Source organism: Dendropsophus ebraccatus, chromosome 11, assembly GCF_027789765.1.
Source record: "Dendropsophus ebraccatus isolate aDenEbr1 chromosome 11, aDenEbr1.pat, whole genome shotgun sequence".
Lineage (NCBI taxonomy): Eukaryota > Metazoa > Chordata > Amphibia > Anura > Hylidae > Dendropsophus > Dendropsophus ebraccatus.
Window position 1 is genome coordinate 81940465 of NC_091464.1, and position 26904 is coordinate 81967368.

Sequence of the window (26904 nt, forward strand, 5' to 3'; positions counted from 1 at the left end):
AAGTAACAGGCCACGGCCTTTCATTACACTCTTTGCAAACTTAGGCGTTTGTTTAGATTATGACCCCGGTCTGGTGTATGCTTTTGCTCACAGGTGGAACTTTTATATACACTTACCTGTGCCTCGATAGCCCTAAACAGGAGATTTAGTAAGTATGGCAGCACACATATACACAGTAACATGAGGTTACATGTCTGCATGCACTGATACTATCCCTTTATTACAGTGTCCACATGCATAATCTTATCACGTGGGACATCACCCCAAGGGTCGCTCTAATAGGGGCACAGTGAGTACAGTATGCGGCAACACTAATACCTTGTCACATCATTTGCTGGCATATTAAACATGCCTATGAATTTTATTGATGCTGTGTGATATGACCCATGTATCCTAACATACAATGACCTTTACCTTTACCCTACGGCCCCTGATGATGTAACGTACAGTGTTACTGAAGCGCGTTGGAAAAAGATGGTTTAACAGTCTCCTAGCCTCAACTGGTTTATTTGGTTGCGGACTGATAGGAACTTATTATTTTTTGTGCATTGGCACGTATTGGTCGGCCGAGAGCTGTCAGAATCTTCTGTGAGTGTTTGAATTTTGGAATTGATATCTGTAGTTGCTGGACAGATGGTTCCTAGACACGACAAGACAGACTGACTTAATAGCTCTTTATACGACTTCACTTTGGAGAAATTTTCATTGTAAATAGTTCAATAAATTGGTAGGAGATGTACTTTTAATGCATATCTAATAAATTCATATATTTTACTTATAAGCGTATCCTTCATTATTCATTTCTAGTATTGACACAAGGATTCATTAGTATCTTATCTTTGGTGGGTGTACCCTTCATTACACTACTTGTATGTCTTTGCTCCTATGTTACTAATGCGCCCTTGACTGATGCATGTCTGCCCAAAAGTCTCAACAATCTTATGAACTGATCACTTTGAGCCATTGATACAAATCTATAACTCATGCGACTTTAGGGTGGGCATACACCTTCAATAGCTGTCGGACACAAATTCTTCCGAGCAATAGCTACCCACACCCAACCTAATGTACCTATGTGTTAGAACGTCCAACATGAAGGAAGATTCATGTGTTCTTAATGGAGAAAGGATGGGTAAGCTGCTGTCAGGGAGTCTGGGCAGCAGAAATCCAGCAGGCCAGATTCTTTTCTCTATCAATATCTGATGGGGGACAATTGGGAGGCCCCTATACAATTCAGACAGTCAGTGGTCTTGTCCAAGTTGGATTGAAGTACATGGAAACCTTTAGACAGTCAACTAAAAAATAATGTTTTTGCACTGTAGATGGATTGTTTTGGACAGATGTTGGCTTGGGTCTCTTCTGGCAAACTTTGCTTCTAATATTTTTAGCATGCATTTTCCTCCGTATAGTTTGCCGGCTGGCCAACTGCTTGTCCAAATGAGTAATTTGTGCTAATAGTCCCAGTATAGAAATAGTAGCCAATACTGCAATGTTAGTGGTAGCTAGTTTTTAGAATTGGCTTTCCATTAGCGTTAGTTACTTTGGGTGTTGACTAGAGATGAGCGAACTTGGATAAAGCCCTAAGGCTATGTGGAAAACATGGATATAGTCATTAGCTGTATCCATGTTTCCCAGACAACCTTAGGGCTTTATCCAACTTCAGCAGCCGCCGCTAATCAAATGCCAAATGCTCGGGTTCAGATGAACACCAGCATGCTCAAGGTTCGATCATCTCTAGTGTTGACCAGTTGACCACTGCTTACAAAAGTATTGAACTACTGGTAATACACAGGCAAGTATGCCAGCTTCCTTCAATGGGCGCCCTTTGGTAAGAGCCAATGCAGGAATATCTTCTGCCTCTTTATTAGCTTTCTAATGACCTAGTTCGACTATTTTATATTCCTTTTGTTGATGCTGCATATCCACACGTACTGTACTTCAGAGACTGACCAGCATCTGGTTTTCAGCTATGTTCAGCCAGATGTGACATGTAAGGCTTTCCATAGAACAGCAGTGGCAGGATTGATGTGATTCCTAATCAATCGGTTCACGCATGACCTATATCTTCATAAATTACTACAGTCAACCTCTGGCCAAAAACACAGTTTTTGCCTGTAGACAGACTAATGTGGTAAACTCTACATTTCCCCCAGGCTGCTGTAGGCATAACAAGACATAAATCTTATTAGGCGTCCCCTAGTCACCCTTGTAGCCGTATCCTTCTTGTGCTAGACCTGGGGATGCACTACACTGTTCACCTGGCACTTTATGGCACTATTCTGCCTGTACTGATACCACAACACCCACAATATCACAGGAACATAGTTAAAGAATACCTGTTGCTAACCTGTTCTCTCTTTATACATTTGGACCAGTCATAAACACACTCTGTGTTATGTGAGGGTTGTTTCATCATGTTAGTTAAAAGGTAACTAACATTTAAAATATACAAGCGATTTTAAGAAAATCTATAATAGGTTTTATTAGACAAAAAAAGCCTCTTTCTGTACTCAAAAGGCTGTTTTCCAGCCTCCCCCCCCCCCCCCCCCCCCCCCGAACACACACACTTATTATCTGTAATGAAGATGGCTTTGTCTGACAATGAACAGAGGAGCAAAGTGAAGATGGGTTCTGCTGGGTCTATTATAACCTATGTAGAGGGGAGGGGCTGAGGGGGATGAGTGAGAAGGGAGAGCAGGGCAGAAGCTGTGCAGTTTGGAGATTGTCTAGGCACATAAAATGCTGGATTCAGAGGTCAGAAAGCTCATTGCTTATCTGGTATCTTGTTGAGATAAAAATACAGGATGATGTGCTGTGCAGGGCTGCCTTTTCTCCTTTCCGTGCTCACTTTTCCCCCTCGAACCCTGCCCTCTCCATGGAGCATAATGGACACAGAAATTATGCTTCTTTTGAAGCGGGGGGGAGGGTAGAAAAACAGATATTGGAGTACAGAAGGAAACTCTTTTGCTTAAAGAGGACCTGTCACCCCCGTGCCGGGATGACAGGCTCCCGACCCCCAGCTAGATCCCCTTATACTGACCTGATCCCGCCGAAACCCGCTCCCGGAGTCCGGCCGGAGATATCCTGGCCAGAAGCCGGCGCGCGCTGTGGAGAGAGGCTCTATTCATTCTCTATGGACGCCGGACCTATCTCCACAGCGCGTGCCCCGGTTTCTGGCCAGGATATCTCCGTCCCGGGACTGGCTCCGGGAGCGGGACTCGGCGGGATCAGGTCAGTATAAGGGGATCTAGCTGGGGGTCGGGAGCCTGTCTTCCCGCCACGGGGGGTGACAGGTCCTCTTTAAAAAAAACAACTAATACAGAGTGGTGCCTAGGATGAAGATAAGAAACTTCCCTTCATCCTCCACGCCCTATACCGCCCTATAGAAGCATATCAGCAAGTTAGAGCAGGGGTAGGGAACCTTGGCTCTCCAGCCAATGCAAAACTACAACTTATCAACCTGTTGATAAGTTCCCCTTTAATGTGACACTACCACTATAAAAACAACAAAACTTTGGACATTTTCTTTTGATTGGTTGTGGTCCGGGTGCTCAGAACCCAGTTCTTAATTCTGAGCCAAAACCACAAGTGGATCCATCAGGAAGAAGTAGTATACGTCCTTCCTATACATTTCCCATTTCTTTTAAATCCACTGCAAAAATTTCAGTGTCACATGCGCTTTAATGCTTTTCTTTATTTCTATGACTTTTGCACATGCACACCTACGGACAATGGAGACAGATGCCGATTGAACTGCTCATTTTTACCTCCATGTATCTATGACTCTACATTTATACAATGCAGCCCTGTCGCATTCCTCCTGAATGTTTTATTTAGTTGCTGCAGAACAAGAACACTATAAATAATATTAAACTGGAGCCTGCAATGTGCACGGTGCATGGTCGGGAGATGGAGAGTATGACTCTCGGGCAGATATTGTGTTTCATTTCCATTAAGCATTTAATCACAGGGGCACCGGCCTGCGGGCAGCATTTTATTAAAACATATAAAGGTAACTCGCCATTTGGGCAGGGATCATATGAAAAGCTCTACTGGGGTTTTCTTAGCAAAAAGGCAAATCTGTTCCTTTATATTTCAATCATTCTGTGTCTTCGTATCCAACCTTTACTTTATGTGTTAACCGGAAAATGGATATTTTATGAATAAACTGAATAAACAAGCACGACCACACACATACTATACATACACATATACATAGGGGGAGAGTTATCAAACATGGTGTAAAGTGAAACTGGCTCAGTTGCCCCTAGCAACCAATCAGATTCCACCTTTCATTTTCCAAAGAGTCTGTGAGGAATGAAAGGTGGAATCCGATAAATCTCCCCCATAGTATGTATAGTTTTTTTTTTTTTTTTAAAGGTCAAGTAGCTGCCTAGAAAGCGGAGTATAGAAACATAGAAGATTGTCGGCTGTAAAATCCCCCCTGGTCCATCTAGTCGGCCCTATTAGTATTTCCCTTCCTATTATCTTAGGATAGATATATGTTTATCCCAGGCAGGTTTACATTCTGTTATTGTAGATTTACCTACCACACCTGCTGGAAGTTTGTTCCAAGCATCTACTACTCTTTCAGAACAGTAATATTTTCTCACGTTCTTCTGATCTTTCCACCAACTAACCTCTCACTGTGTCCTCTTGTTCTTGAGTTCAATTTTTTTTCCCTAAAGACACTTCCCTCCTAAACCTTATTTAGTCCTGTAACATATATAAAGGTTTCAATCATGTCCCCCCTTACTCTTCTTTCCTCCAGACTATACAGATTCAAATCCTTAAAGAGCAACTCCAACATAAAAAAAAAAATCTTTCAAATCAACTGGTGCCAGAAAGTGCCAAAGATTTGTAATTTACTTCTATTATAAAATCTCAAGTCTTCCAGTACTTATCAGCTGCTGTATGTCCTGCAGGAAGTGGTGTATTCTTTCCAGTCTGGAGAGCAGGAGAGGTTTTCTATAGGGATTTGCTCCTGCTCTGGACAGTTCCTGACATGGACAGAGGGGGCAGCACTGTATCAGACTGGAAAGAATACACCACTTACTGCAGGACATACAGCAGCCGATTAGTACTGGAAGACTTGAGATATTTTTATAAAACTAAACAACAAATCTCTTGGCACTTTCTGGCACAAGTTGATTTAATAGAAGAAAAAAAAAATCGCTGGAGTTGCCCTTCAAGTCTTTCCTAATATGTTTTATGCCTGACACTGTCCACCATTTTTGTAGCCGTATTTGGACCCGTTCTATTTTATCAATATCCTGGTTCCAACTTTATTACTGAGAAGGAATCATATGTCAGAGGTATTTGTGTGATGTTGTTTTTTTTTTAAGTGGATAGGAAAAAAAAAACATTGATGCATACATTACTGTATACCTATGATGTAGACCTCCCCTAAAGAAATTATATGTAAGTGTATACACAGGTACATACTACATGAATAAATTACTTTGCAAACAGCATGGAATTTATGGGCGGTTTTTAGTACAGGTGTTTTTAGATTTTTATTTTTACACATATATTTCAAGTTTTTGTTTTTTTATTGTGTTGTTGGAGCACACACATTTTTCAGCACAGATTTGAGCATGTTTCTGTACATACATAGTGAAAAATCTCAGCATAAAAATATAAACAAACAAAAATGTAAACTTTACATTGTCCCTTCAACTTCTATAGGAGCTAAAAATGTCTGAAGCAGGCCGAAGTTCCCCAAAGTGGTGACGGGGTCCTGCCTCAACATGGCTATTAGAAAACTTGGATTCTGAGCACTTTACCAATTGAAAACAGTTTTTGAGCTTTAAGCCTATGTTCACACAACGTATATTTTCGTAAAAGTACGGCCGTTGTTGCCGATTGCAGCAACAGCTGTGATTAATATGAAAATATACGTTACCTGGCCTCTATGAAATCCCGGCCGGAGCGTATACGCATAGTAGTAGTAGTAGGCACCATAGAAAGCTGACATGTCAGTGCGCACAATGGCCGCTCGCTCCATAGAGTGCAGTGGGGATATCTGATGCAAAGGTGCACGGATACGCTCGCATCAGAACTCTGCGGCCCTGCAGTACCACCCGGGATGATTCTTTCAGAGATTGGCCGTTTCTTGACCCGGCCGGGTCATGGAACGGCCAGTCTCTTACAGTGTGTGAACATGGCCTAAAACTGCATGTCAAAAGTGTGTTTTCTTTACCATGTAAACATGTACTGTAGCTGACCACCTTTTTGTGTATGTAAAAAAAAAACCTGATGCGTTTTCATCCGTTCCATTTTTATAATGGAAGTCAAGGGGAAAGTAGATGCACACAAATGCATCCCTTTTCCATCTGTTTTTTTTGCAAAAAAAGATTAAATAAACGGATAAACGGATTGCAAAAACAGTGTGACCCCAGCCCAATATGGGTGACTAGTCTGTTATGCTTGATAGGTTTTTATTAAATTTCTTTCATATGTTTTTATTAAATGCCTTCACATATATTAGTATCCACATACTGGAATAGAGCGTACCTTGTCTTGGCTGCTGAGCTCATGGTATGGTATATGAGCCGGCATATAGGTGTGAAGCAGGGCGCAGAAAGCCAGGCCATCGCTCCAACTGCTGCTGAAGTTTGTTATATCGATATTCTGCGAGAACACAAAAGCATAGCATGTTTAACACTGCGGTTACAAAGCACCAGGGGCTACATGAGCATCTTTTCCTGCTTAGTCTCTGGCCCACTTTAATGACTCCTTTGTAGTAATGTCAAAGCGTTAGTCTAATGAAGAATTAATTACTGATGTTGGCTGGATGGAGGCCTTCATTGCTTCCTGTATTTCGGTTATTGGAGTAAAGCCGTGTTTCCTTTCATGCATTATGGGCAGTTGCCAACATACTGTACAACATTAGTCGGCTGACACCAGCAAAGTAGCTGAACGGGTTCAATGGGAAATGACTGTGCCAGTGGAGGGAGCCATAGAAAAAGTCATCTGAGGTCAATATATGATAGAATACATCCCATATGATCCCGATACAATATATACAATATATTTGTAGTAGACAGGAACATCTGATTCAACAAACGTGAACAAGAATTTAATTTTTTTTTTTTACAGACCTATGAATATTATTCAAAGACATTTTTATCATATTGAAGCCCTAAACGGGTCATCCAAACTTTTATTAAAAGTTTTATTAAGACTTTTCACCTGTCCATAGTATATGAGATTATAAGTATCAATCGGTATGTCTGACCGTGTTGATCCCCAACAATCATTACAAGTAGATGGAACGTGCATACTGCCACTTCAGTCATCACCTAGGGCAGGGTTAAAGGGGTTATCCAGCGCTACAAAAACATGGCCACAGGGGTAGTGCGGCGCTAAACAATTATTCACAAAATAACACACATTACAAAGTTATACAACTTTGTATTGTATGTTATGTATGGGAATGGCCCCCTTCCCCGTGTTCTCCCCCACCCACGCTAGAAACTGGAAGTGTGATGCCGCGTCATCAGCTGCTCAGCCGCGATTGGCTGAGCATAACTGTGCTCAGCCAATCGCGGCTGAGCACAGTTATGACGCGGCAGAGGGAGGCCGGCACTAGGGACGGATGGAGCGGTTCGGCCGGCCACCCGAAGATGACATCATTGTCCCAAGATGGCGGACGGGGGTCGACACGAATCAGGTGAGTATAGTGCATCACACTTCCGGGTCTGGCGTGGGTGGGGGGAACATGGGGAAGGGGGCCATTCACATACATAACATACAATACAAAGTTGCATAACTTTGTAATGTGTGTTATTTTGTTAATAATTGTTTAGCGCCGCACTACCCCTTTAAAGTAAATGGAGCTTAATTGCAAACCACACCTGAACTGGGGACAAGAGAGGGGAAAAAGTGGCCATGTTTTTGTAGCGCTGGATAACCCCTTTAAGGAATCTTGGCTCTCCAGCTGTTGCAAAACTACCCATCAAGCTAAAGCTTTGGCTGTCCAGGCATGGTGGGAGTTGAGGTTTGGAATAGCTGGAGAGCCAAAGTTTCCTACCCCCAAACTATGGGATTCCCATAGATAGCGATATGCCATACTGAGCTATCTCCATCAGACCTATAGAGAATGAATGGAGTACACTTGACTTATTCTGTGGACCCCGCTTTCCTGATCAGTGTGGGTTCCTGTGATTAGATCCCGATAAGAAACGTATAACTTATCCTATAGAACCAAAATAAAAGTTCTAGATCTTGAGGTATTCCTTTTATGCACAAATCCATTCCATTTACCACTTTAGTAAACCATTCTGCCGAATAACATTCCTGCCTATTTTCGACCTATATACTTGATGCCATCAGCTCATATTTTCCTAACTTGGGCCAGGACTCAGAGCCATAGTCTACCCTGTTCTAGTTTTATTGGTGGACCTTCCCTGCCCTGTTTACTGTCTATGACCACAACAGTTATCTCTGTCTAGAGACTACATGCTACAGCCAGTGAGATAGGAATGTATGTCACTTGGCTGACGGACGCAAACGGACATTATTGGTGGTGGAAAGAGGTTTCATGTAGGAAACTAGCTTCATTCATGTTACATATGTTATAAAAGTCATAGGAACTTTACTGTGTGAGATCCCCTCCGACTGCTAGATGTAGGCGGAAGTAGTGTGAGGCAATAAGCTTTACTCCCTGTATCAGCACATAAGAGAAACAGATTGATGAACTCAGGGAGACCAGCCAAACGACAACACTGCCGGCTGCTAGTGAAAGCGCTCAATGCAGTGAAGTCCTAGGTGCATTGCCCCCTGGGAAACATGAATATGCAAAAGAGGAGTCCGTGGAGCCTCATTGAAGAGTCTCAAAACATAGGACTAGCCAGATATCCCTCCGGGAAGGACCCAGCCAAGGGGCAGCTCCTGTTAAGAAACCACCAAATCCACCATATTAAGTGGCCCTATAAGTTAATGTAATGACAAGGGATAAACCAAGGCATGTATCAGCACATGACCCGACTCATTGCAAGAGACAGGCTCCATAGACTACAGAGATTGGATAGCATGCTCAGCAGGGGCGTTGCTAGGGTCCTAAAACATCCGGGGCACGGGCCCTCTCAGTTGATATAAGTAGATCACAGGGGAGTTCTCTGCACTGACGTTATTTATATATACAGATGTATGTGTATATGTGTTTTTACTTAGGGTTTATTCCCAAGTCCTCTAGCTTGCAGATGCTACGGATAGGGAAGCCCTGTAGTGGAGTATTTCCCCATCTGGCATCATGTATCAGTATCATACTAGGAGCGGGGAAACTGAATCTCCACGTCTCTGTCATTACAGCGCCGCAGAGTTTCACACAGTTTCTCCGCTCCCAGCATCATATTGATACATGATGCCAGATGGGGAAATACTCCACTACAGGGCTTACCCATCTGTAGCATCTGTAAACTACAGGATTTGGGAATAAACCCTTATTTTATTTTTTTAAACAGATGGTCATACAGGCTGGTATTTAAAATAGTAAAAGGGACTTACAGTTGATGTCTTTTCTGATTAAAGTTGCTCAGTTTTCTTTTTCTTTTGCATTTGGCCCAAGTCACAACTCTTCTCTGCAGAATCTGCCAGATAAACATTTTAGGATCCTTGCTCCAGCACATACAATAAATAGACCCCCCCCCCCTCTGTGCCCATATGCCCTCTTTGTGCTCCCATATATTATAGGCCTCCTCTCTCCCCCACATAGTATTAGGCCCTCTCTGTGCCCCTATATAGTATAGGCCCCTTGTGCAGCAGTCCTCATATAGTTCATGCCCCCCCATGCAGCATCCACATATAGAATAACCCCTCCTGCTGTGAATCATCCTCATATAGTATATGCCTCCCGTACAGCATCCCCATATAGAATATGACCCCTGCTGTGCAGCATTCCTATATAGAATACACACACTACACAGCATCCCACACACACACACACACACTACGCAGGATCCCGCACCCACATACACACACTATGCAGCATCCCACACACACACACACACACACACTATGCAGCATCCCACACATATACACACACTATGCAGCATCCCCCACACACATACACACACTATGCAGCATCCCACACATATACACACACTATGCAGCATCCCCCACACACATACACACACTATGCAGCATCCCACACATATACATACACTATGCAGCATCCCACACATATACATACACTATGCAGCATCCCACACATATACACACACTATGCAGCATCCCCCACACACATACACACACTATGCAGCATCCCACACATATACATACACTATGCAGCATCCCACACATATACATACACTATGCAGCATCCCACACATATACACACACTATGCAGCATCCCCCACACACATACACACACTATGCAGCATCCCACACATATACATACACTATGCAGCATCCCACACATATACATACACTATGCAGCATCCCACATACACGCACTATGCAGCATCCCCCCCACACACACACTATGCAGCATCCCACATACACACGCTATGCAGCATCCCCCACACACATACACACACTATGCAGCATCCCACATACACACACTATGCAGCATCCCACACATATACACACACTATGCAGCATCCCACATACACGCACTATGCAGCATCCCACATACACGCACTATGCAGCATCCCACATACACACACTATGCAGCATCCCACACACACATACACACACTATGCAGCATCCCCCACACACATACACACACTATGCAGCATCCCCCACACACATACACACACTATGCATCATCCCCCACACACATACACTACGCAGGATCCCGCACCCACATACACACAGTATGCAGCATCCCACACACATACACTATGCAGGATCCCGCACACACACACATGCACTACGCAGGATCCCGCCCATTCACCAGGGGTAGAGCTAGGGTTTATGGGGGCCCCATAGCAACAAAAAAAATTATGGGGGCCCCCCCCCTCCAGTATGCACCACATAAAATGTTTTACAAAGTGTGTATCCCCCGTGCCCTATATAACAAGTTATGCCCTGTGTGCCCCTCTGTGCACCCATATAGTATAGGAGGTCTCCAGTGCATTCATATAGTGGTTGTTCCCTTAGATGTAACCCCCATCCATTAAGTACAATCATATATAGTACTCCCCCCCCCCCCCCCCCCCCCCAAACACACACACACCTGTAAGCTGTGTCCCTTCGAATAAATGACAAACATACATACATGCTCACCTGGCTTCTGCTTAGTCCTTCACTTCTCCTCTTTCAGACACTGGGAGTTGGGGGGAGACAGATTCTGCTTAACCCCTTATGTACTGCAAGGTGTAAGTGACAAAAACTTCACTTACAGGCTGCAGCACAAATATAATTGAAGGGCATAAGAGATAGAGAGGTCTTCTTCCCTGGCTGCACTGGTGACCCCTGACCTCTGCACAGATCCCCGCACATTTTTCTACCTGGTGGCAGCTGGAGATCGGAGGTCAGGGGTTATCAGTGTACAAGAAGTGAAGAGACCTCTAATTCTCTAAAGCTCTTTAACCCTTTGTGCTGCAGCCTGTAAGTGAAGTCTGTGTCACTTACACACTGCAGTACATCAAGGGGTTAAGTACTCTGACAGGCTCAGGCACAGGGTCCAGGAAACGCTGCAGCCGTGCTGAGACCCTGTCTGTGAGGTAAGGCAGGGGGTGAAGGAGGGGTGCCGATCGTGACATTGAGACACTGTCTGTGTGGGGCAGGAGGGGTGGATGGAGCTAGGCTAAGCTGTGCTGAGGGGGGGCCGCCATTGCCACTCATTCTGCAGCATCTCCCCTCCCCCTCACACTGCCCACCCGCTCACTGTGCAGCCTCCAAGTGGACACAAAAATAAATTAAAGGCCACTTACTCGGCTCCTCAGCTGTGTCTTCCTTCTTCTGGAGCCTGGCTGCACACTCTCATCACCCTCCCCTGCCGGCTCCTCTGAGGTGCGTCGGAAAGTGACGTCAGTCGTCAAAAGTGTGTTGTAGCAGACGTGCCTGCGCATGGCACGTCTGCTAAATTGGATGTGATTGTAAAGGGGCTGAGCGAGGCTGCAGCCCCGAGGTGTACTGGGGGGAGCTGGGCACAGCACCCGGGGGCTGGAGGGACGCAGCCCCGGAGTGCAAACTCAGGAAATTCCGTAGGCAAAAGATTCGGGGCAGTGACCTTCCTATTCGGGGCACTGGCCCCGAATCTTAATGCCTAGCAACGCCACTGATGCTCAGATAGGAATACTACTTTAGAGGGGAACTATCAGCAGGTTAGATGAATCTTACCTTTTGATATGTATCTACTGCACAGGAGACGCAGAGGAGAAGGGTATGTGTCTTACCTTCATCCTCGCTGACATTCCGGTACAGTTAGTAGTTTGCTCCACAGTCTGTTGAGATCATTAGGAGCTCTACCTGTCCCCATAGCGGCGATCTGGCAAACACTAAGCCGACCCACACCATTGATTATAATTAGAGAGGGGTGGGCCAGCCAGGGCACTTACCCCATAGACCTAAAATCAGACGCCCCTCCTCCAGGCTGCGCTGTCCTGGTCTGTATGCTAACTGGTGAATGTGTCCATAAGATGGCCGAGCATGAAGCAGCATGTGACCATGGGCACGTACAGGCTTAGTGGTGGACAGAGAGAGGCATGGTCACATGCTCCTCCATGCTCGGCCATCTTATGTACAGAAGCACCAGTCAGCGTACAGAAGCACCAGTCAGCATACAGACCAGGACAGGTGGTGGGGCCCTATATCAGCGCTGCGAGGTACAGAGGGAACTATTGTCAGTAAGTGGAGTACACTAACTAATACTGTACACTGGACTATATTACTATAATGTGGCCAACCCCTATAACTACAGAATTGCTTTGCACTTGAGAAGTAACTACAGCTAACTGTGAAAAGTTTAGAAACCTCATTATGACTCGGGAGAACGTCTCCATGACTATATGCAGCCTTTACCGTCATGATTTATTGCTGGTAAGTAGAATGGCTATGAGTGTGTTAAGCAAACAAGACATAAAAGCTGGATACCAATAGTCATAGGCTGCCGCCAATTTATTCCTAGCAAAGGATTTTGCCTCTTCATTTCCATCTGATCCAACTTAAATGAAATGAATTCCCAGGATGCCTGTGTCGTTGCCAGGACGCTCGCTGAAATAACCCCATCCTGGACATTTATTCAGTGGAACATTGCTGTCTTATCCCCGTTACTATTCATTCAGAGGGGCACCATATATCCAAGGAGCAACAGAATAGGAGGGGGCATTTATCATTAGACCTAAAAATCACCAAAAATATTAAAGGATTGCATACGTGAGTAAAGGATTGCAGATATGACTCCAAAAATGCTTTCTTTCCTATGGCCGGTGAGTGAAGGCAGAGGGCCCGTGTACACAGAGCAAGGCGGAAATTCTGAGCACCCTGAGTCCACCCTTCTCATGCGCCTTATGCCACTTGTGTGTTTCCAGATCACAAGCAGCAGTCTATACCTACCAGCCATGCTGCTTGTGATCCGGTATCTGACTCTCTGGTACTAGTGTTGCTTGTATCCTCAGCCCCCGCCTTTTTCAGCTGTCAATCATTTCGGAGTAGGTGGTGGCCCGAAGTTACAGCAGGGGCTGCAGGACACGAGAGATGGATGCCGGATCACACAGCAGCGTAGCTGGTAGGTATTGACTGCTGCTTGTGATCTGGAAACTGACAGCACAGATATATACATATCCCAGAACCCAATATATACATGCGCTGTGCTGTCATGTGCTGTCAGTTTCCCTTTATCATTCTTGGCCGTATATCAACTGTTTAAATAGGGAGACATGTGGCCAATAAAGATAGATTTTAAAGCAGATTCCAAACAGTCGTCCAGCCAATAAAATCCAACGCTTTCCCAATCTTTAGCTGATCCCTCTCCCTTTTACACAGGCCGATTATCGGCTGCAGGAACGTTTATAGCGACGCACCTGAACAGTTATCAGCCCGTGTAAAAGGACCTTTACTAAGTTTGGTTACATCCTATAGGTTTGGATTATAGGGAAGTCGAATAGGGCAAGATGACTTGGTCCTTCTATGTCTTTGGGGGCCTAGGTGGCCTCTATCACTGATATGTTCCTTGAAGCCCAGCAAAGGTGGCCGTGCACATGGGGCTCTTTCTAACGGAGTTGAAGGCTCGGCTGTCTCCATAACTCCCCATGAAGTTACACATAAAGAGCCACCCCTCCTATATGAGGGGGTTAGGTTCTCAGGGGTGGGTAGAAGCCCCTGTACTTGCCCCCTCCCCAATGTTCTTCACTAACATCACTAAATGTGGCGGCAAAATTGGACATCACATCCTACTAGTATACTGCATGCTGAGCAGGTATGAATAAGCAGATTGGAGAATGTTCATAGGTCACCACAAGGTAATTCCATGGTTTGCTTTACAATAAGGCAATAAATCGAGGGAAGAAAGAGGAAGATATAGAAAACGGATCTATGGCCATTGTCAGAACAGTATCATCAGTTATAAGAGGACAGCACATAAGATCTTTCCATAACCCAATCTATTAGTTTTACCACTATGGCGCAGTAGCTGTAAATACAGAAGAAAACTTTATGATACGGTTAGAGGAAATATTGTAGAAGCAAAAGAACAAGCCTCGGGATATATGTTGTAAAGCTGGATTTTCCAGTGTGAGCCAGCATTTAGAGCTGTCCGAAAGGACTGCTGCCAAGAACTCGCACAATTGCTCAATTACCATTAGCTGAATTAAGAACAATGTTCATGACGCCCAACAAAGGGATTCATACAATCTGGTGGGAATATCAGTATTAAAATAAAGTATTCTATAGGAATACCAATATTGAAATAAAGTATTCTATGGGTTTGTTGGGGGTAGGATGGACGCGGCTCAGAACAAAGACTACAATAATAAATATTTTTCAGACATCACTATGAAAATATTCACTGGGCGTATTTGTAATGTGGTTCATTCTCAAAGTGTAGCTGTCATTTAAATTTTTTTTTTTTTACAGGTCAGAAAGGTCAGTGCTTATCTGGAAGCTTTGTGAGAGAAGATTGCATGATGTACTGTTTTGCAGGGCTGGCTTTTCTCCTCTCCGTGCTCACTCATCCCCTTTGGCCCCTCCCCTATCCATAGAGCATTATAGGGGAAATCTGCCAAATGGACACAGAAATCCTGCTTCTTCTGAAGTCAGGGAGAAAGTAGGAAAACAGATTTTTGAGGACAGAAGGAAACTCTTTTGCTTAATAAAACTTATTACAGAGATTCTTATAATTGCTTGTACTATCAATATTTGACAGTTACATGACAGTTATGCTTTAAGCAGTCACATACACAATCAGCGGGTTATTACAAACACAAAACAAAAAATATATCCCACTGTGCACAGTAGTATGTGACACTAACATACAGTCACAGATGCACACCACCATAACCATGAATTCCTGCTGGATTTACTAGATTGGGCAGCACAGGTGATGGGTGTCAGTAATCTTACAGGTAGCGTGATCTATGTTAATGGTCAATTTGCCGCTACATTTAAGGAAGTGATTATCTCATTAACCTTTCCCAGGGGTCAGGACAAATTAGCTGTCACGCAGGTTGCTACGCTTTTTCCTACAGTATAACAATACAGAAGTGGTAAAACAAATACTAATCCAGATACGACCTATGGGTCATCACCAACGTTATGTTCCAGAATCCATTTCGAGAAGTTTCCTAACAACTACATGATACAGAGCAGCTGGACGCTTGTTACTCATGGTTTAATGGTAGCCTTACATGCTGCTACAGGTGCAAGTTTTCATCACGTTTTGTTCAGGTTTAAAGTGAATGTACCATAAGTGTTGCCCATGTATAGAACGGCACGGCACAGCTCCTGCGTACAGTGCCAGTCTATTCCCATGCCCCGGCCGGTGTCCGGGAATAGAACAGTATCGCACACAGGAACAGGGCTGCAGTTCAAAAAAATGACTGCAGCACTGGCTTCCCCACACCGGGGCCATTTTATCCGTGAGCAAAACTTGAAGCGAATGTACCTGATGGTACAGTCGCTTTAACAATGAAGTATTAAAGTTTGATTGAAGAAAGTGGAGTAGTCCGTCCATTAGGCTGCTCTTGCACATGTGCTAGCCTCAATCACTACTATATAACTCTCCATTCTCTGTTTGTGGCTATGTTCCAACAATGTTTTTGTCTTGTCCATTTATAATTTTTTGAATAATGTCCGTCATTTTGAGTTCAAAGTGACAGCTGTTATTTTGAGGCTTGGCCGCTGTCAGCGCAATGATGGTTACTGGAACAATCTTCTAATCACAGCATGTAAGTGCCCCCCTTATACTTCTCTCCCATTTCTCCCAATATGATCCATTCCTGGTTTTCACTTCATCAACGGAATCACAAAAGCTGACTATATAAGAGTACCCTAATACTGATCTTTAGAAGCCTGGACTAGTGCAACGATAATCAGCTGAAACATTTGCACCAAGATGCAGGGAGAAGATTTCTGATCATAACATTTTCTGCACAAAATCTGTTACATGTAGGCTGACTACTAGAGATGAGCGAATTTACTGTATAAATGAAGTGAATTACTTTGTTAGCTTGGTAATCGGCTTATCGGTCTAATGCCTTAGAAGTCTGTGCCGCTCCAGCCCAAGTGCCTGGAAAAGCTGGATCCAGTCTTGGGAAACCTACTAATTTCCCAGGACTGGATCCGGCTTTTCCCAGCACCATCATCAAAATGACTTTAGCCAGTACTGCAAAACTTGTGCCTTGTATTTCTAGAGAAGGGATAGGGAACCTTGGCTCTCCAGCTGTTGCAAAACTACAACTCCTAGGGCTATCAGGTCATGCTACACCTACATTATCTATGGATATTACAAACTCATTCTTTAATGAAAAGGCACAATATACATATAAATACATATATTGCATTGTAAGATGTGTATATACTGGTTTAAACTTCAGGCCATGCTTTGAAGGAACCAGAATAAAGTAGCAAATCCTTATAGAAAACCTTTTAGGATAGGAGGGAACCGGACCGCCTGATATATGTGAACCCAGCCAAGAATTTAGTACACGGCTGTATTATGCCATATGGATCGTTCACTTACAGTGGGAAAATGCTTGTTTTTGTTTTTCTCTCGTACTAAACTCTTCCGCCCATCTCGTCTTCCCCGTCACACAGGGTTTCCTCTTGTCAGTCTAGGATAAGTAATTGTACTAAGATGATCGCAAAAACAGATGACCGCAACAGAGTGTGGAACAATACCCAGCCCGGCCGGTCATAGGTCATTACATGTGATGGCCCGCCTCAGTTCCTCAATGCGTACGGGGGTTACTTATATTTAGCGCAGTGTTATTATGCACATCAGGAATGGGGAACCTTGACTCTCCAGCTGTTGGAAAACTACAACTCCCATCATGCCTGGACAGCCAACGCTTTAGCTTTGGCTGTCCAGGCATGATGGGAGTTGTAGTTTTGCAACAGCTGGAGTGCCAAGATTCCCTACCCCTGATGTAGAAGATGATCTGCTCTGTCGACAAAGAGGCACAAGACATGCTGTACCTCATCGGTGTCACCGGGTCACATGACGGACAACATTCTCACGGAATACGCGTAACTGGACTTTATTACGTCTGTACATAAACACGCTATAGTAAATGCATACTGTAAACTATTAAATATATCACATACATATGGTACAGCAGTAACATAGAAGGGAAGCAGCTTTTTTTCCAGGCAGGATGTTATGACTATAAAAAAAAATATTTAAAAAAAACAAAAAAAAACACAGAAAAGTGAATAACACGAGAATAATTTCCGCTCTGGATTGTAGAACTTTAATCCACATTCTTTCTTCCTACAGATAATACAAAGCGGGAAACTCATCCTCTGCCGGGCTATTTATCTGCAAGGGGACAGGGTACATTCCTTGGCTGCAGACCCCTGCCAACGGTACCCCTGCCAGCATGTCTTACATTAATTCTGCATGTTCTCATTTAAAGGACTTTACTATTAATCGCCTCCGGCAAATTCTTATATTGAAATAGATCCTATTGTTAAAAAAAAATACAACAGTATATTAAGTGTAATACAAAGCACCCACCACAGCGAAATAACCTCCTGTAAAGTGTATGACAGGGTCTGTCGGCATACGCCTCTGCCCAGTGCTGTATACCTGCGCAGTTGTATGAAGCTTCCCATACACTTTGGACAGCTGTTGTCTAATGGTCTATGGAGGTGATATTCATTCTTCTTGGACGCTTCTTAGGCCAACAACTATTCCTTCCCCATATACACGCGTGATTCAATAATGCATTCATTTTCTACACATATCACGTTTCCCCGGAAATAGGACAGTGTCTAATATTAATTTTTGCTCCCAAAGATGCGCTAGGTCTTATTTTCAGGGGATGTCTTATTTTTTCACATGTCTCATGCACAGCAGGGACACAGCGTATGGTATGGCAGCTTCCGACCACCAGGGGGAGCTCACCACAGCACACTCATACAGCACAGCAGGGACGGCGTACAGTATGGTGCCTTCTGGCCACCAGGGGGAGCTCACCAAAACACACTCGTACAGCACAGCAGGGCCGGTGTAAGGTATGACGGCAGGGGACGGGATAATGGCAGACTGTGTGCAGCTCTAAATCTGGCGGTAGGGGACAACAGGCATGGCGGCAGGTGACGGGCCTCTTTATGCCTTGCCTGCACATTTACAAGTGACGGCTGCAGAAAGGAACATCGGGGTTGGCAGCAGGTGACGGTCTTCCGGTCCTGCATGCAGCTGCTCTGCAACGGACGGAGGTTGCCAGGGACAATGGTGGCGGGCTAAAAAGAATCCCAGCTGCATGCCCTGGTGTTCTGTTCGGCGGGCATGCTTCCAAACACAAATTGTGCTAGGTCTTGCTTTCGGAGAAGGCCTTATATTTATCAACTCCGCAAAACCTCTACTGGGTCTTATTCTCAAACAGGGTAGTCGTCTATTTCCTGCATAAACCAAGGATCAAGCATATTGTCCAATCCCTATTTTTCCCCAGTATCTGCCATCCTTCAGAGGGAGAGCTGCAACACCCTGCATTTAACCTTGACAGTCAACCAGCCTGGCCAAACCCACTGATTATATAATATGTATAGGCACCTTAACAGCTTTAATTGGAATCTATAATACAGCCCAAATAAAGGTGCCCCCCCCCCCAATAATGCACTGAAATAAAGTCATAGAGCGAACAAATAATGCTGCTACATGCGGCTTACATAATAGTGCCATACCGTCAATGTACCAAACAATACCCGTCCGTGGTGGGATAGAGTGGTAGAGGCTTGTAAATGATGGAGGACCCATTGAACTATTCATCTGCTACTCTTGCAGCAGTTGATAGTCCTTCTAATCATGAAGTGTTGCCAGGTGGTAAGGTATTACTTTAATGCAGCGCCATCTGGTGGCCATTATAGAAAGTGTGTCAAAATCCAAAAACATTATTTGTTCTATTAGTAGCATTCAGGAATCTTTGCATTTTAATGTTATGCAAAATAAATTTTGATAGGTGTCAGCCATGAAGCACGATACCTGCTATAGTAGAGAAGTCGATCTAGCATTTAAGAAAAATCTGTTTAATGGATCAATATTAACCTATTAAAAAGAAAAAAAAGAAAAATAAATAAAACACCCATACTACGCTAGCTAAACACACATATACATCTAAAGCCTATCTCCCAGCATGAGTAAGAGCCCAGAGGAGGGGCATGAAAAACATAGGTACAAAAAGATACAAATAGGATTCTTATATGAAGTATAAAATAGGAAACATAGAAAGGTCTTTGCTTGTAGTTGTGTTTGTGGTAGTGAAGTGCTAGCTGCATCTCCCACAGAGTCATGTGTAAACCCAGTACATGAGCCGGGGTCGGGGTGGTCATTTTCCCATGAATATCAGGTTTTAGCTTCTATATTTTTCTGTAACTGTAAATCTTTGCAAACTGATACTGTACGAGGTCTGAAGAAAACTAAACCTCCTTGAGAAGCCTTCAGATGGGAGCAGCTCCCGTCTGTGCAGCTGACATGACACCGGAGATGTCAGTCCTCTAATCCAGGGCTGCTGTCTAATTGCTTCAAGCTCCACTTTTCAGTGGAAACGAATTTCCTTTTGTTTTCTAGGAAGCTATAATTGAGAAAATGGGCTGGTGAAGACAAGACGTAGGTCACAGACTCCGCGGTCCCCTCCCTGACTCTTCACTGCATGGGCTCAGGTGTGCAATGAAAATGCTTCAATCATTGCTTATTCACTTTAATATCTAATTCCTCTTAATTGTACAAAACTAATTACAGTGATGCCGCTGTTCTCAACCACAATCAGTGCTGGCAGGCTGGTTGAGAGCCGAGCACTTTTTTCCCCCATAAGCAGTCATGTAAATGTGTTTATATGGTTCCAGCATCCACCAATAGCTACTACTGTGCATGGATGTTACATTGAAAAACATACAATGTACGCACTTCAGTACAATACTATAGATGTAAAACAGCATAGTGCACACAGGGACCCTCACACCTCATTCTACATAGTCTAAGTACACAGTGTCAGCTGGAGGAGCCGGCCAGGACAGACAATAAAGTAGAGGGGAGGACTGGAGGGGAAGGCCGAAGCAGGGGGCAAATAACAAGGAACATAAGGCAGCACAGCCACACAGTGACGCCAGCAGCACCTGTACTGTTTGTAAGACCTGTGGTGTGTTACAGGGCGGTTTCACTTGAAGACTGAGTGCCGAAAACATTTTTGAAAACCAAGCAAGTGTTTGAGTTCCGAAGCAACCTTGCCTTAAAAATATTGTTTGAGAATGAGATTGAGTTTAATGCAGACTGAGAACAGAGGTATCACTGTATTCCACATGTTCCAGAAAAAAATTGCTCTTAGGGTGCGTTCACACGTACAGGATCTGCAAATTCAAATCTACGCCATCAAATCTGCTGCAGATCCTGTATGTGTGAACACATCCTTAAAGGGAATGAGTCGCCTAGATTTTCTTTTACTGATTAGAGTCAGATTCTAAAACTTGTTTTTTTATTCTAATCAGATTCTATTTTCTGACTGTAATTTTTTTTTTCAGTTTTTTTTATTGTTAGGGGGCAGCCTTACTGCTGATCTGTTTTTAACAGCATTTGGTAACATGCTCTACAGCAAAACTCATGGACATAGATGACAATAGACAGACTCTGTCCCCTTAAGATGAATGTGAGACATTACGGAGCGTGCTGTGAAGAGGTCATTCCATAGGGAGCTGCTATTGTCTCTACTGGTGTCACATGATGCTGCAATGCTGTACAGATCACTTTACAGCAGCCTCCTCCTTATCACCGCAAACACAACAGGAAGTCTCAGCTTAGATTTAGCCCCTGTGGTGAGAATGAGAACTGCAAGATATCAGGCTTATTTTATAATATAGACAGAAAAATTGAAAATTAGTAAAAATATCACCAGAAATTCTTTAAAAATATGTTTAATATAAAAACATTATTTATACAATAAGTCATTTTTGATGACACATTCCCTTTAAGGGTGCGTTCACACCTACAGGATCTGCAGCTGATTTTCTGCAGCAGATTTCAGTTAAATAACTGAACACAGCATCAGATTTGATGCTGTGTTCAGTTATTTAACTGAAATCTGCTGCAGAAAATCAGCTGCAGATCCTGTAGGTGTGAACGCACCATAAAGAAGAATTCCGGGCTGGGGAGGATGAAAAAAAACAAGATGCACTTACCTCCCCGGCTCCAGCGCTGGTGCCTGCATACCAATGCGCCAGTCCCCAGCAGCTTCTTGGTTACATAGAGAACCTGTGACATGACGTTCCAGGCCTCTATGATTCTAATAGAGCCGTGTCACAGAGGGGAGGGCAGAGCGTCACACTGGGGGTGGGCCTGACTGCAGTGCTTAAGGTGTGGCGGTGCCCCAGAATAGACCGCGATTCGGCACCTGCATTCCCTTGTAAGGCACCGGTCTATTGATGTTGCTGATACGTTCACTTTAACTTTAAAGTTTACACGTCACAATATTTTATTTTTAAGAAATGAATAAAGGTTGTGATCACAAGCAGTTTCACATTATATTCTGTTTATTTCCATTTTATTTTAAGTTTTTAATGTTTAAATCAATGTTATATATATGGCGATCGCGGAGGGGAGATCCCTTCTCCGTACCGGGCCGGGGCTCAGTGTCGCACTGATGCTGATCCCAGCTTGGCAATCGATGAATCTGGTCTGCTGCAGACCAGAGTAATACAGCAATGATCTAATCGATCATTGCTGTACTAAGTATACTGCAGGAATCTCTATGGGATCACTGAAGTAATAATAAAAGTCCCCTAGGGGGATCATTGCAGTATATATGTATCTCTATGGGAGATCACTGAAGTAATAATAAAAGTCCCCCAGAAGGATCAGTGCGGTTTATATGTATCTCGATGGGAGATCACTGCAGTAATAATAAAAGTCTCCAAGGGGGATCAGTGCAGTATATATATGTATCTCTATGGGAGATCACTGAAGTAATACTGAAAGTCCCCCAGGGGGACTAAAAGTAAAAGTATACAGTTAAAAGAAAAAAAAAAAAAGGCATTTTTATTAATAAAAAATCCCTTCTAATAAAAGTCAGAACCACCACCCTTTTCTTTTTTTTATAAATAAATAAATAGACATATTTAGCATCACCACGTGCGTAATCACCCAAACTGTGCAATTGGCACATTCCTGATCTCGCACGGTAAACGGTGTAAGTGCAAAAACCCGCCAAAGTGCAAAATTGCGCATTTTTCTGTCACATCAAATCCAGAAAATTGCAATAAAAAGTGATCAAAAAGTCGCATATATGCAAGCAAGGTACCAATAGAAAGAACAGATCATGGAGCAAAAAATGACACCTCAAACAGCCCCATAGACCACAGGATAAAAGTGTTATAAGGATGGGAATATAGCTTTTTAAAACACACTTAGTTTTTTTTTAAAGGTTCTAATTTTTTTATAAAAATAAATTACATATCGTTGTAATTGTACTGACTTGAGAAACCTATAGAACATGTCAGTTTTACTATAAAATGAATGGCGTAAACACGAAACCCCCCAAAATGAAAACAAATTCCTTAGTTTTTTTATTTTTTTATTTCACTGAACAAGTTTTTTTTCTGGTTTTACAGCATACTTTACGGAAAAATTAAGTCTGTCGTTGTAAAGTACAATTAGTGGTGCAAAAAAATAAAGACTCATGTGGGTCTGTAGGTGAAAAAATGCAAATGCTATGGAGGAACGAGGAGGAAAAAATGAAACCGCAAAAACAAAAATTAGTGCGGTCCTGAAGGGGTTAAGATACTGTAAAATATGTATTTTATTCATTGGTATAATGTACTGTGCCTTGGATGCCCATAGAAGAGGAGCTGCTGTGTATCAGCCGAGGCCGCACCTGACAAGAGACACGTCTGTATCAGGGACCGGTCCCCGGGGATGTGACATAAGACTGCCATCAGGAAATCAGAGCTGCTGTTTTCCACTCTTCACACGCAGCCTGTGATGTAACGGCTTTTATGTAGAACGTCCCAAGCGTCCTGTTTGTTTTGATAAAACTCCACTACGTGGGCAGAGTCCAGCAGCCCCGGCACAGCGTCCTCTTCCATACGTCCCTGGATGCTTCCTGCATCTTATGAATGTATCAGCGTATAAGCTGCAGCAGAACGTGTTACCAATCATGCAATGACAGTATAAGTGTCGCCATACGATACACGACCATACAGCAACCTCTTTGCCTCCTCGCTCCTCCATGCAATGACAGTATAAGTGTCGCCATACGATACACAACCATACCGCAACCTCTCTGCCTCCTCGCTCCTCCATGCAATGACGGTATAAGTGTCACCATACGATACACGACCATACAGCAACCTCTTTGCCTCCTCGCTCCTCCATGCAATGACGGTATAAGTGTCACCATACGATACACGACCATACCGCAACCTCTCTGCCTCCTCGCTCTCTTCTCTCTGTAGACACCCATTTAGCAGCATGCTTTCGTACTGTGCATCTACCATCGGAGTTCCTATTAATCACATCACGCCATTTTTGGGCTTGTTTGGATAAACGTGACTATAAATATGATCGTAAAAAGAGACAACCACTTATAATAAACTAACTTGGTGTCTGACAGAGACATTTATCTTTTTTTTTAACGCATTGTTTACATGAAAAGAGGAGTATTAAGCAGTCGCCAAGTAGTGATATCATTCCCACCCAGCTGAAAGGGGAGGTCTAGGGTTATAAAAAATATATATATATATATAATTTTTTTTTTCCCAGAAACAATTACAGTTTTTTTGGTGGATTCAAAGATTGCAAAAAAAATTGTTCGCACGCAATAAACAAGTGAATAGTTTACTAAGGAATAGAGCGGAAAAGAAACAAGCACAATACGATACAAAGTATCTGGAATAATATAGTTAGCTCTAAAGTCTTACAACAATCCAAGACAACACAAAATAGTCACAGGGCTCAGTCAATCAGGCAGTCCTGTAAAAGGAAAAAGTCTCCTAGATTGTCTTTTACTGATTAGAGTCGGATACTAAAACTTGTTCTTTTATTCTATCTGTTTCTATTTTTAGACAGTTTTTTTTTTTACTGATTTTCTTTTATTTCACATTTCGTGCATTGCTATGGGGGCAGCCATATTGCCTGTTCTTAACAGTATTTAGTGACCTGCTTTACAGTCAGACTTATGGACATAGACGACAATAGGCAGACTCTCCCTTGAGATGAATGTGAGCGCGCTCTATGACCTGTGAAGAGGTGATTCCACAGGAAGCCGCTATTGTCTCCTCTATCTACTAATGTCACATGATGCTGCAATGCTGTACTGATCACTTTACAGCAGCCTTCTCTTATCACCACAGACACAATGAATGAATGTTAAAGCAACATTCACATCAGTGCCAGGATCCAAGGTTTCCCAGAAGAACATTGACTAGGGCATCACACTGTCTCCACCAGCTAGGTCTTCTTCCCATAGGGCATTCCAGTGTCATCTCACCTCCAGGTAATAAAAGCATATGTAAAAGAAATGTGTAAAACATCAGCCTATTTTCTTCCAGTTCTGTTATCCATTATGGGCGTGTTTGGCAGTGAACACATACTATCATAGCCAGCATTAAAGGAGAAGTACGGCCATTTTTAAAATTCGTCATCCAGCAGGGGCAGGAGGGAAATTGATGGAGTAAGTACAAACTTGCCTCTCTCCGTGCCCGCAATGAGCCAGACTCTGGACCCTCGCTGGAAGGCATTTCCCCCCGAGTTGTGATGACGTCACAACTTGGAGAAAAAGGCCTGCCCCAGCTGATGGACTGGCGGCTTTGTCCATCGGTGACTGGAGCAACGTCCCGCCCCAGTCACTGACTGGCTGAGGGACCATTCCACGGGCACAGGGAGAGGTAAGTTAGTACTTGTAATGAAATTCCTCCCTGCCCCTGCCAGCTGACAAATTTTAAAAACGGACGGACTTCTCCTTTAGCTTCTTCTGCATGTGCCCTACAGTAGCTCTTCTGTGGGATCAGAAGGAATCGGCTAGCCGTCACATAATATTTACATCTTTTAGAGTAGTGTACTCCATGGATCTCCATTTTTCCTTGAAGAGATTCAGTGGCATACATATATTTGATGATAGAAGAAAAGCACCAAGCACTCACCCATGGCAGCAACAAGGTAAGCCTTTTAAATCATATCTTTATATAAAGCGGGGATTTAGAGAGTGCTCCTGGTGCGTTCCACTGACAGTGAAAGGCACCTGCATTGCTCTCTCTATACGCCCACTTTAAATGAAGATATGAATTAAAAGGCTTACCTTGTTGCTGCCATGAGTGAGTGCTTGGTGCTTTTCTTCTATCATCATGTACGTTTAATGCCTGAAGCATCCTCTAAGCCACGCAGTATGTTTGTTGCAGTCACCTGGGACTGTTTCCCTGTGTCCGAACTCGGTCGAGTGTATTAACTCTGTTGCGGTAGTGCTGCCCGCTGTTGTTCTGCACCTGTTTATACATATTTATTTACTGATACCCCATTATCCCCCCAGGCATCTGCATGTACGGTAGGTGCTGGTTGGAAGAACCATCTACACAATTTTTTCTGAAAACTAATGTTGATGGAAAGGAAAATAACTTTCTAAGAATTTCCTTCCACTTTTAGACATTCTATTATTCATCGGGATCCTTTACGGAAAAGCACATGACAAGCAGATGATACATTTCCCCAGTTATTCACAATTTTAGTTCATATTTTAAGATCAGATGCAGAACTTATTTGCCAACTACGTCAATGCAAGTGCGTTCTGATAATCGATCAGAAATACAATATGGTGCCAGTAGGGACTATAGGGTTTTATGTAAGAGGACTGACAGTAGAGGAAAAGCTGCCGGGGGGGTCCTTATCTTTCTCTTTTAGCATATTCTTCTCCCATGAACAATAGATTACAGAGGGGATATTTCACATATTCCCTTAAAAAGGGGACTCCAATGAAAAACAATTATCTTTAAATCAACTGATGTAATAAAGTTATATAGATTTGTAAATTACTTTTATTTCAAAGTCTCTTTTCCTCCCATTGGGGCCAGGCCGGGACGGTACCGTTCTATTCATATGTGACACTTAAAGCGAATGTACCTGATGGTACATTCACTTTAATGGCTTAGTACAATTCAGAAAATGCTTCAAAGTCAGAGGAAAGCCTTGTGCACTGTAACCATCAAGCTTTTGGGCCCAATTCTGAAACAATTGCTGTGGTTATTCCTTTTAAAGGGGATAACTCAGATCCCAACCTTTTATCGGCAAGTAGGGGCTATTGTCTGTGGGTGCTGTGTGTG

At 43.4% G+C, this 26904-nt stretch overlaps 1 protein-coding gene across 1 annotated transcript in view; it reads right to left on the bottom strand.

Moving 5' to 3' along the window:
* Positions 1-26904, bottom strand: part of SPECC1 (sperm antigen with calponin homology and coiled-coil domains 1) — a 242055-nt gene that overhangs the window by 18139 nt on the left and 197012 nt on the right. The window contains exon 13 of the mRNA XM_069946097.1: positions 6517-6633. Coding sequence (XP_069802198.1) covers positions 6517-6633 — 117 coding nt within the window. The remainder of the gene's footprint in view (positions 1-6516; positions 6634-26904) is intronic.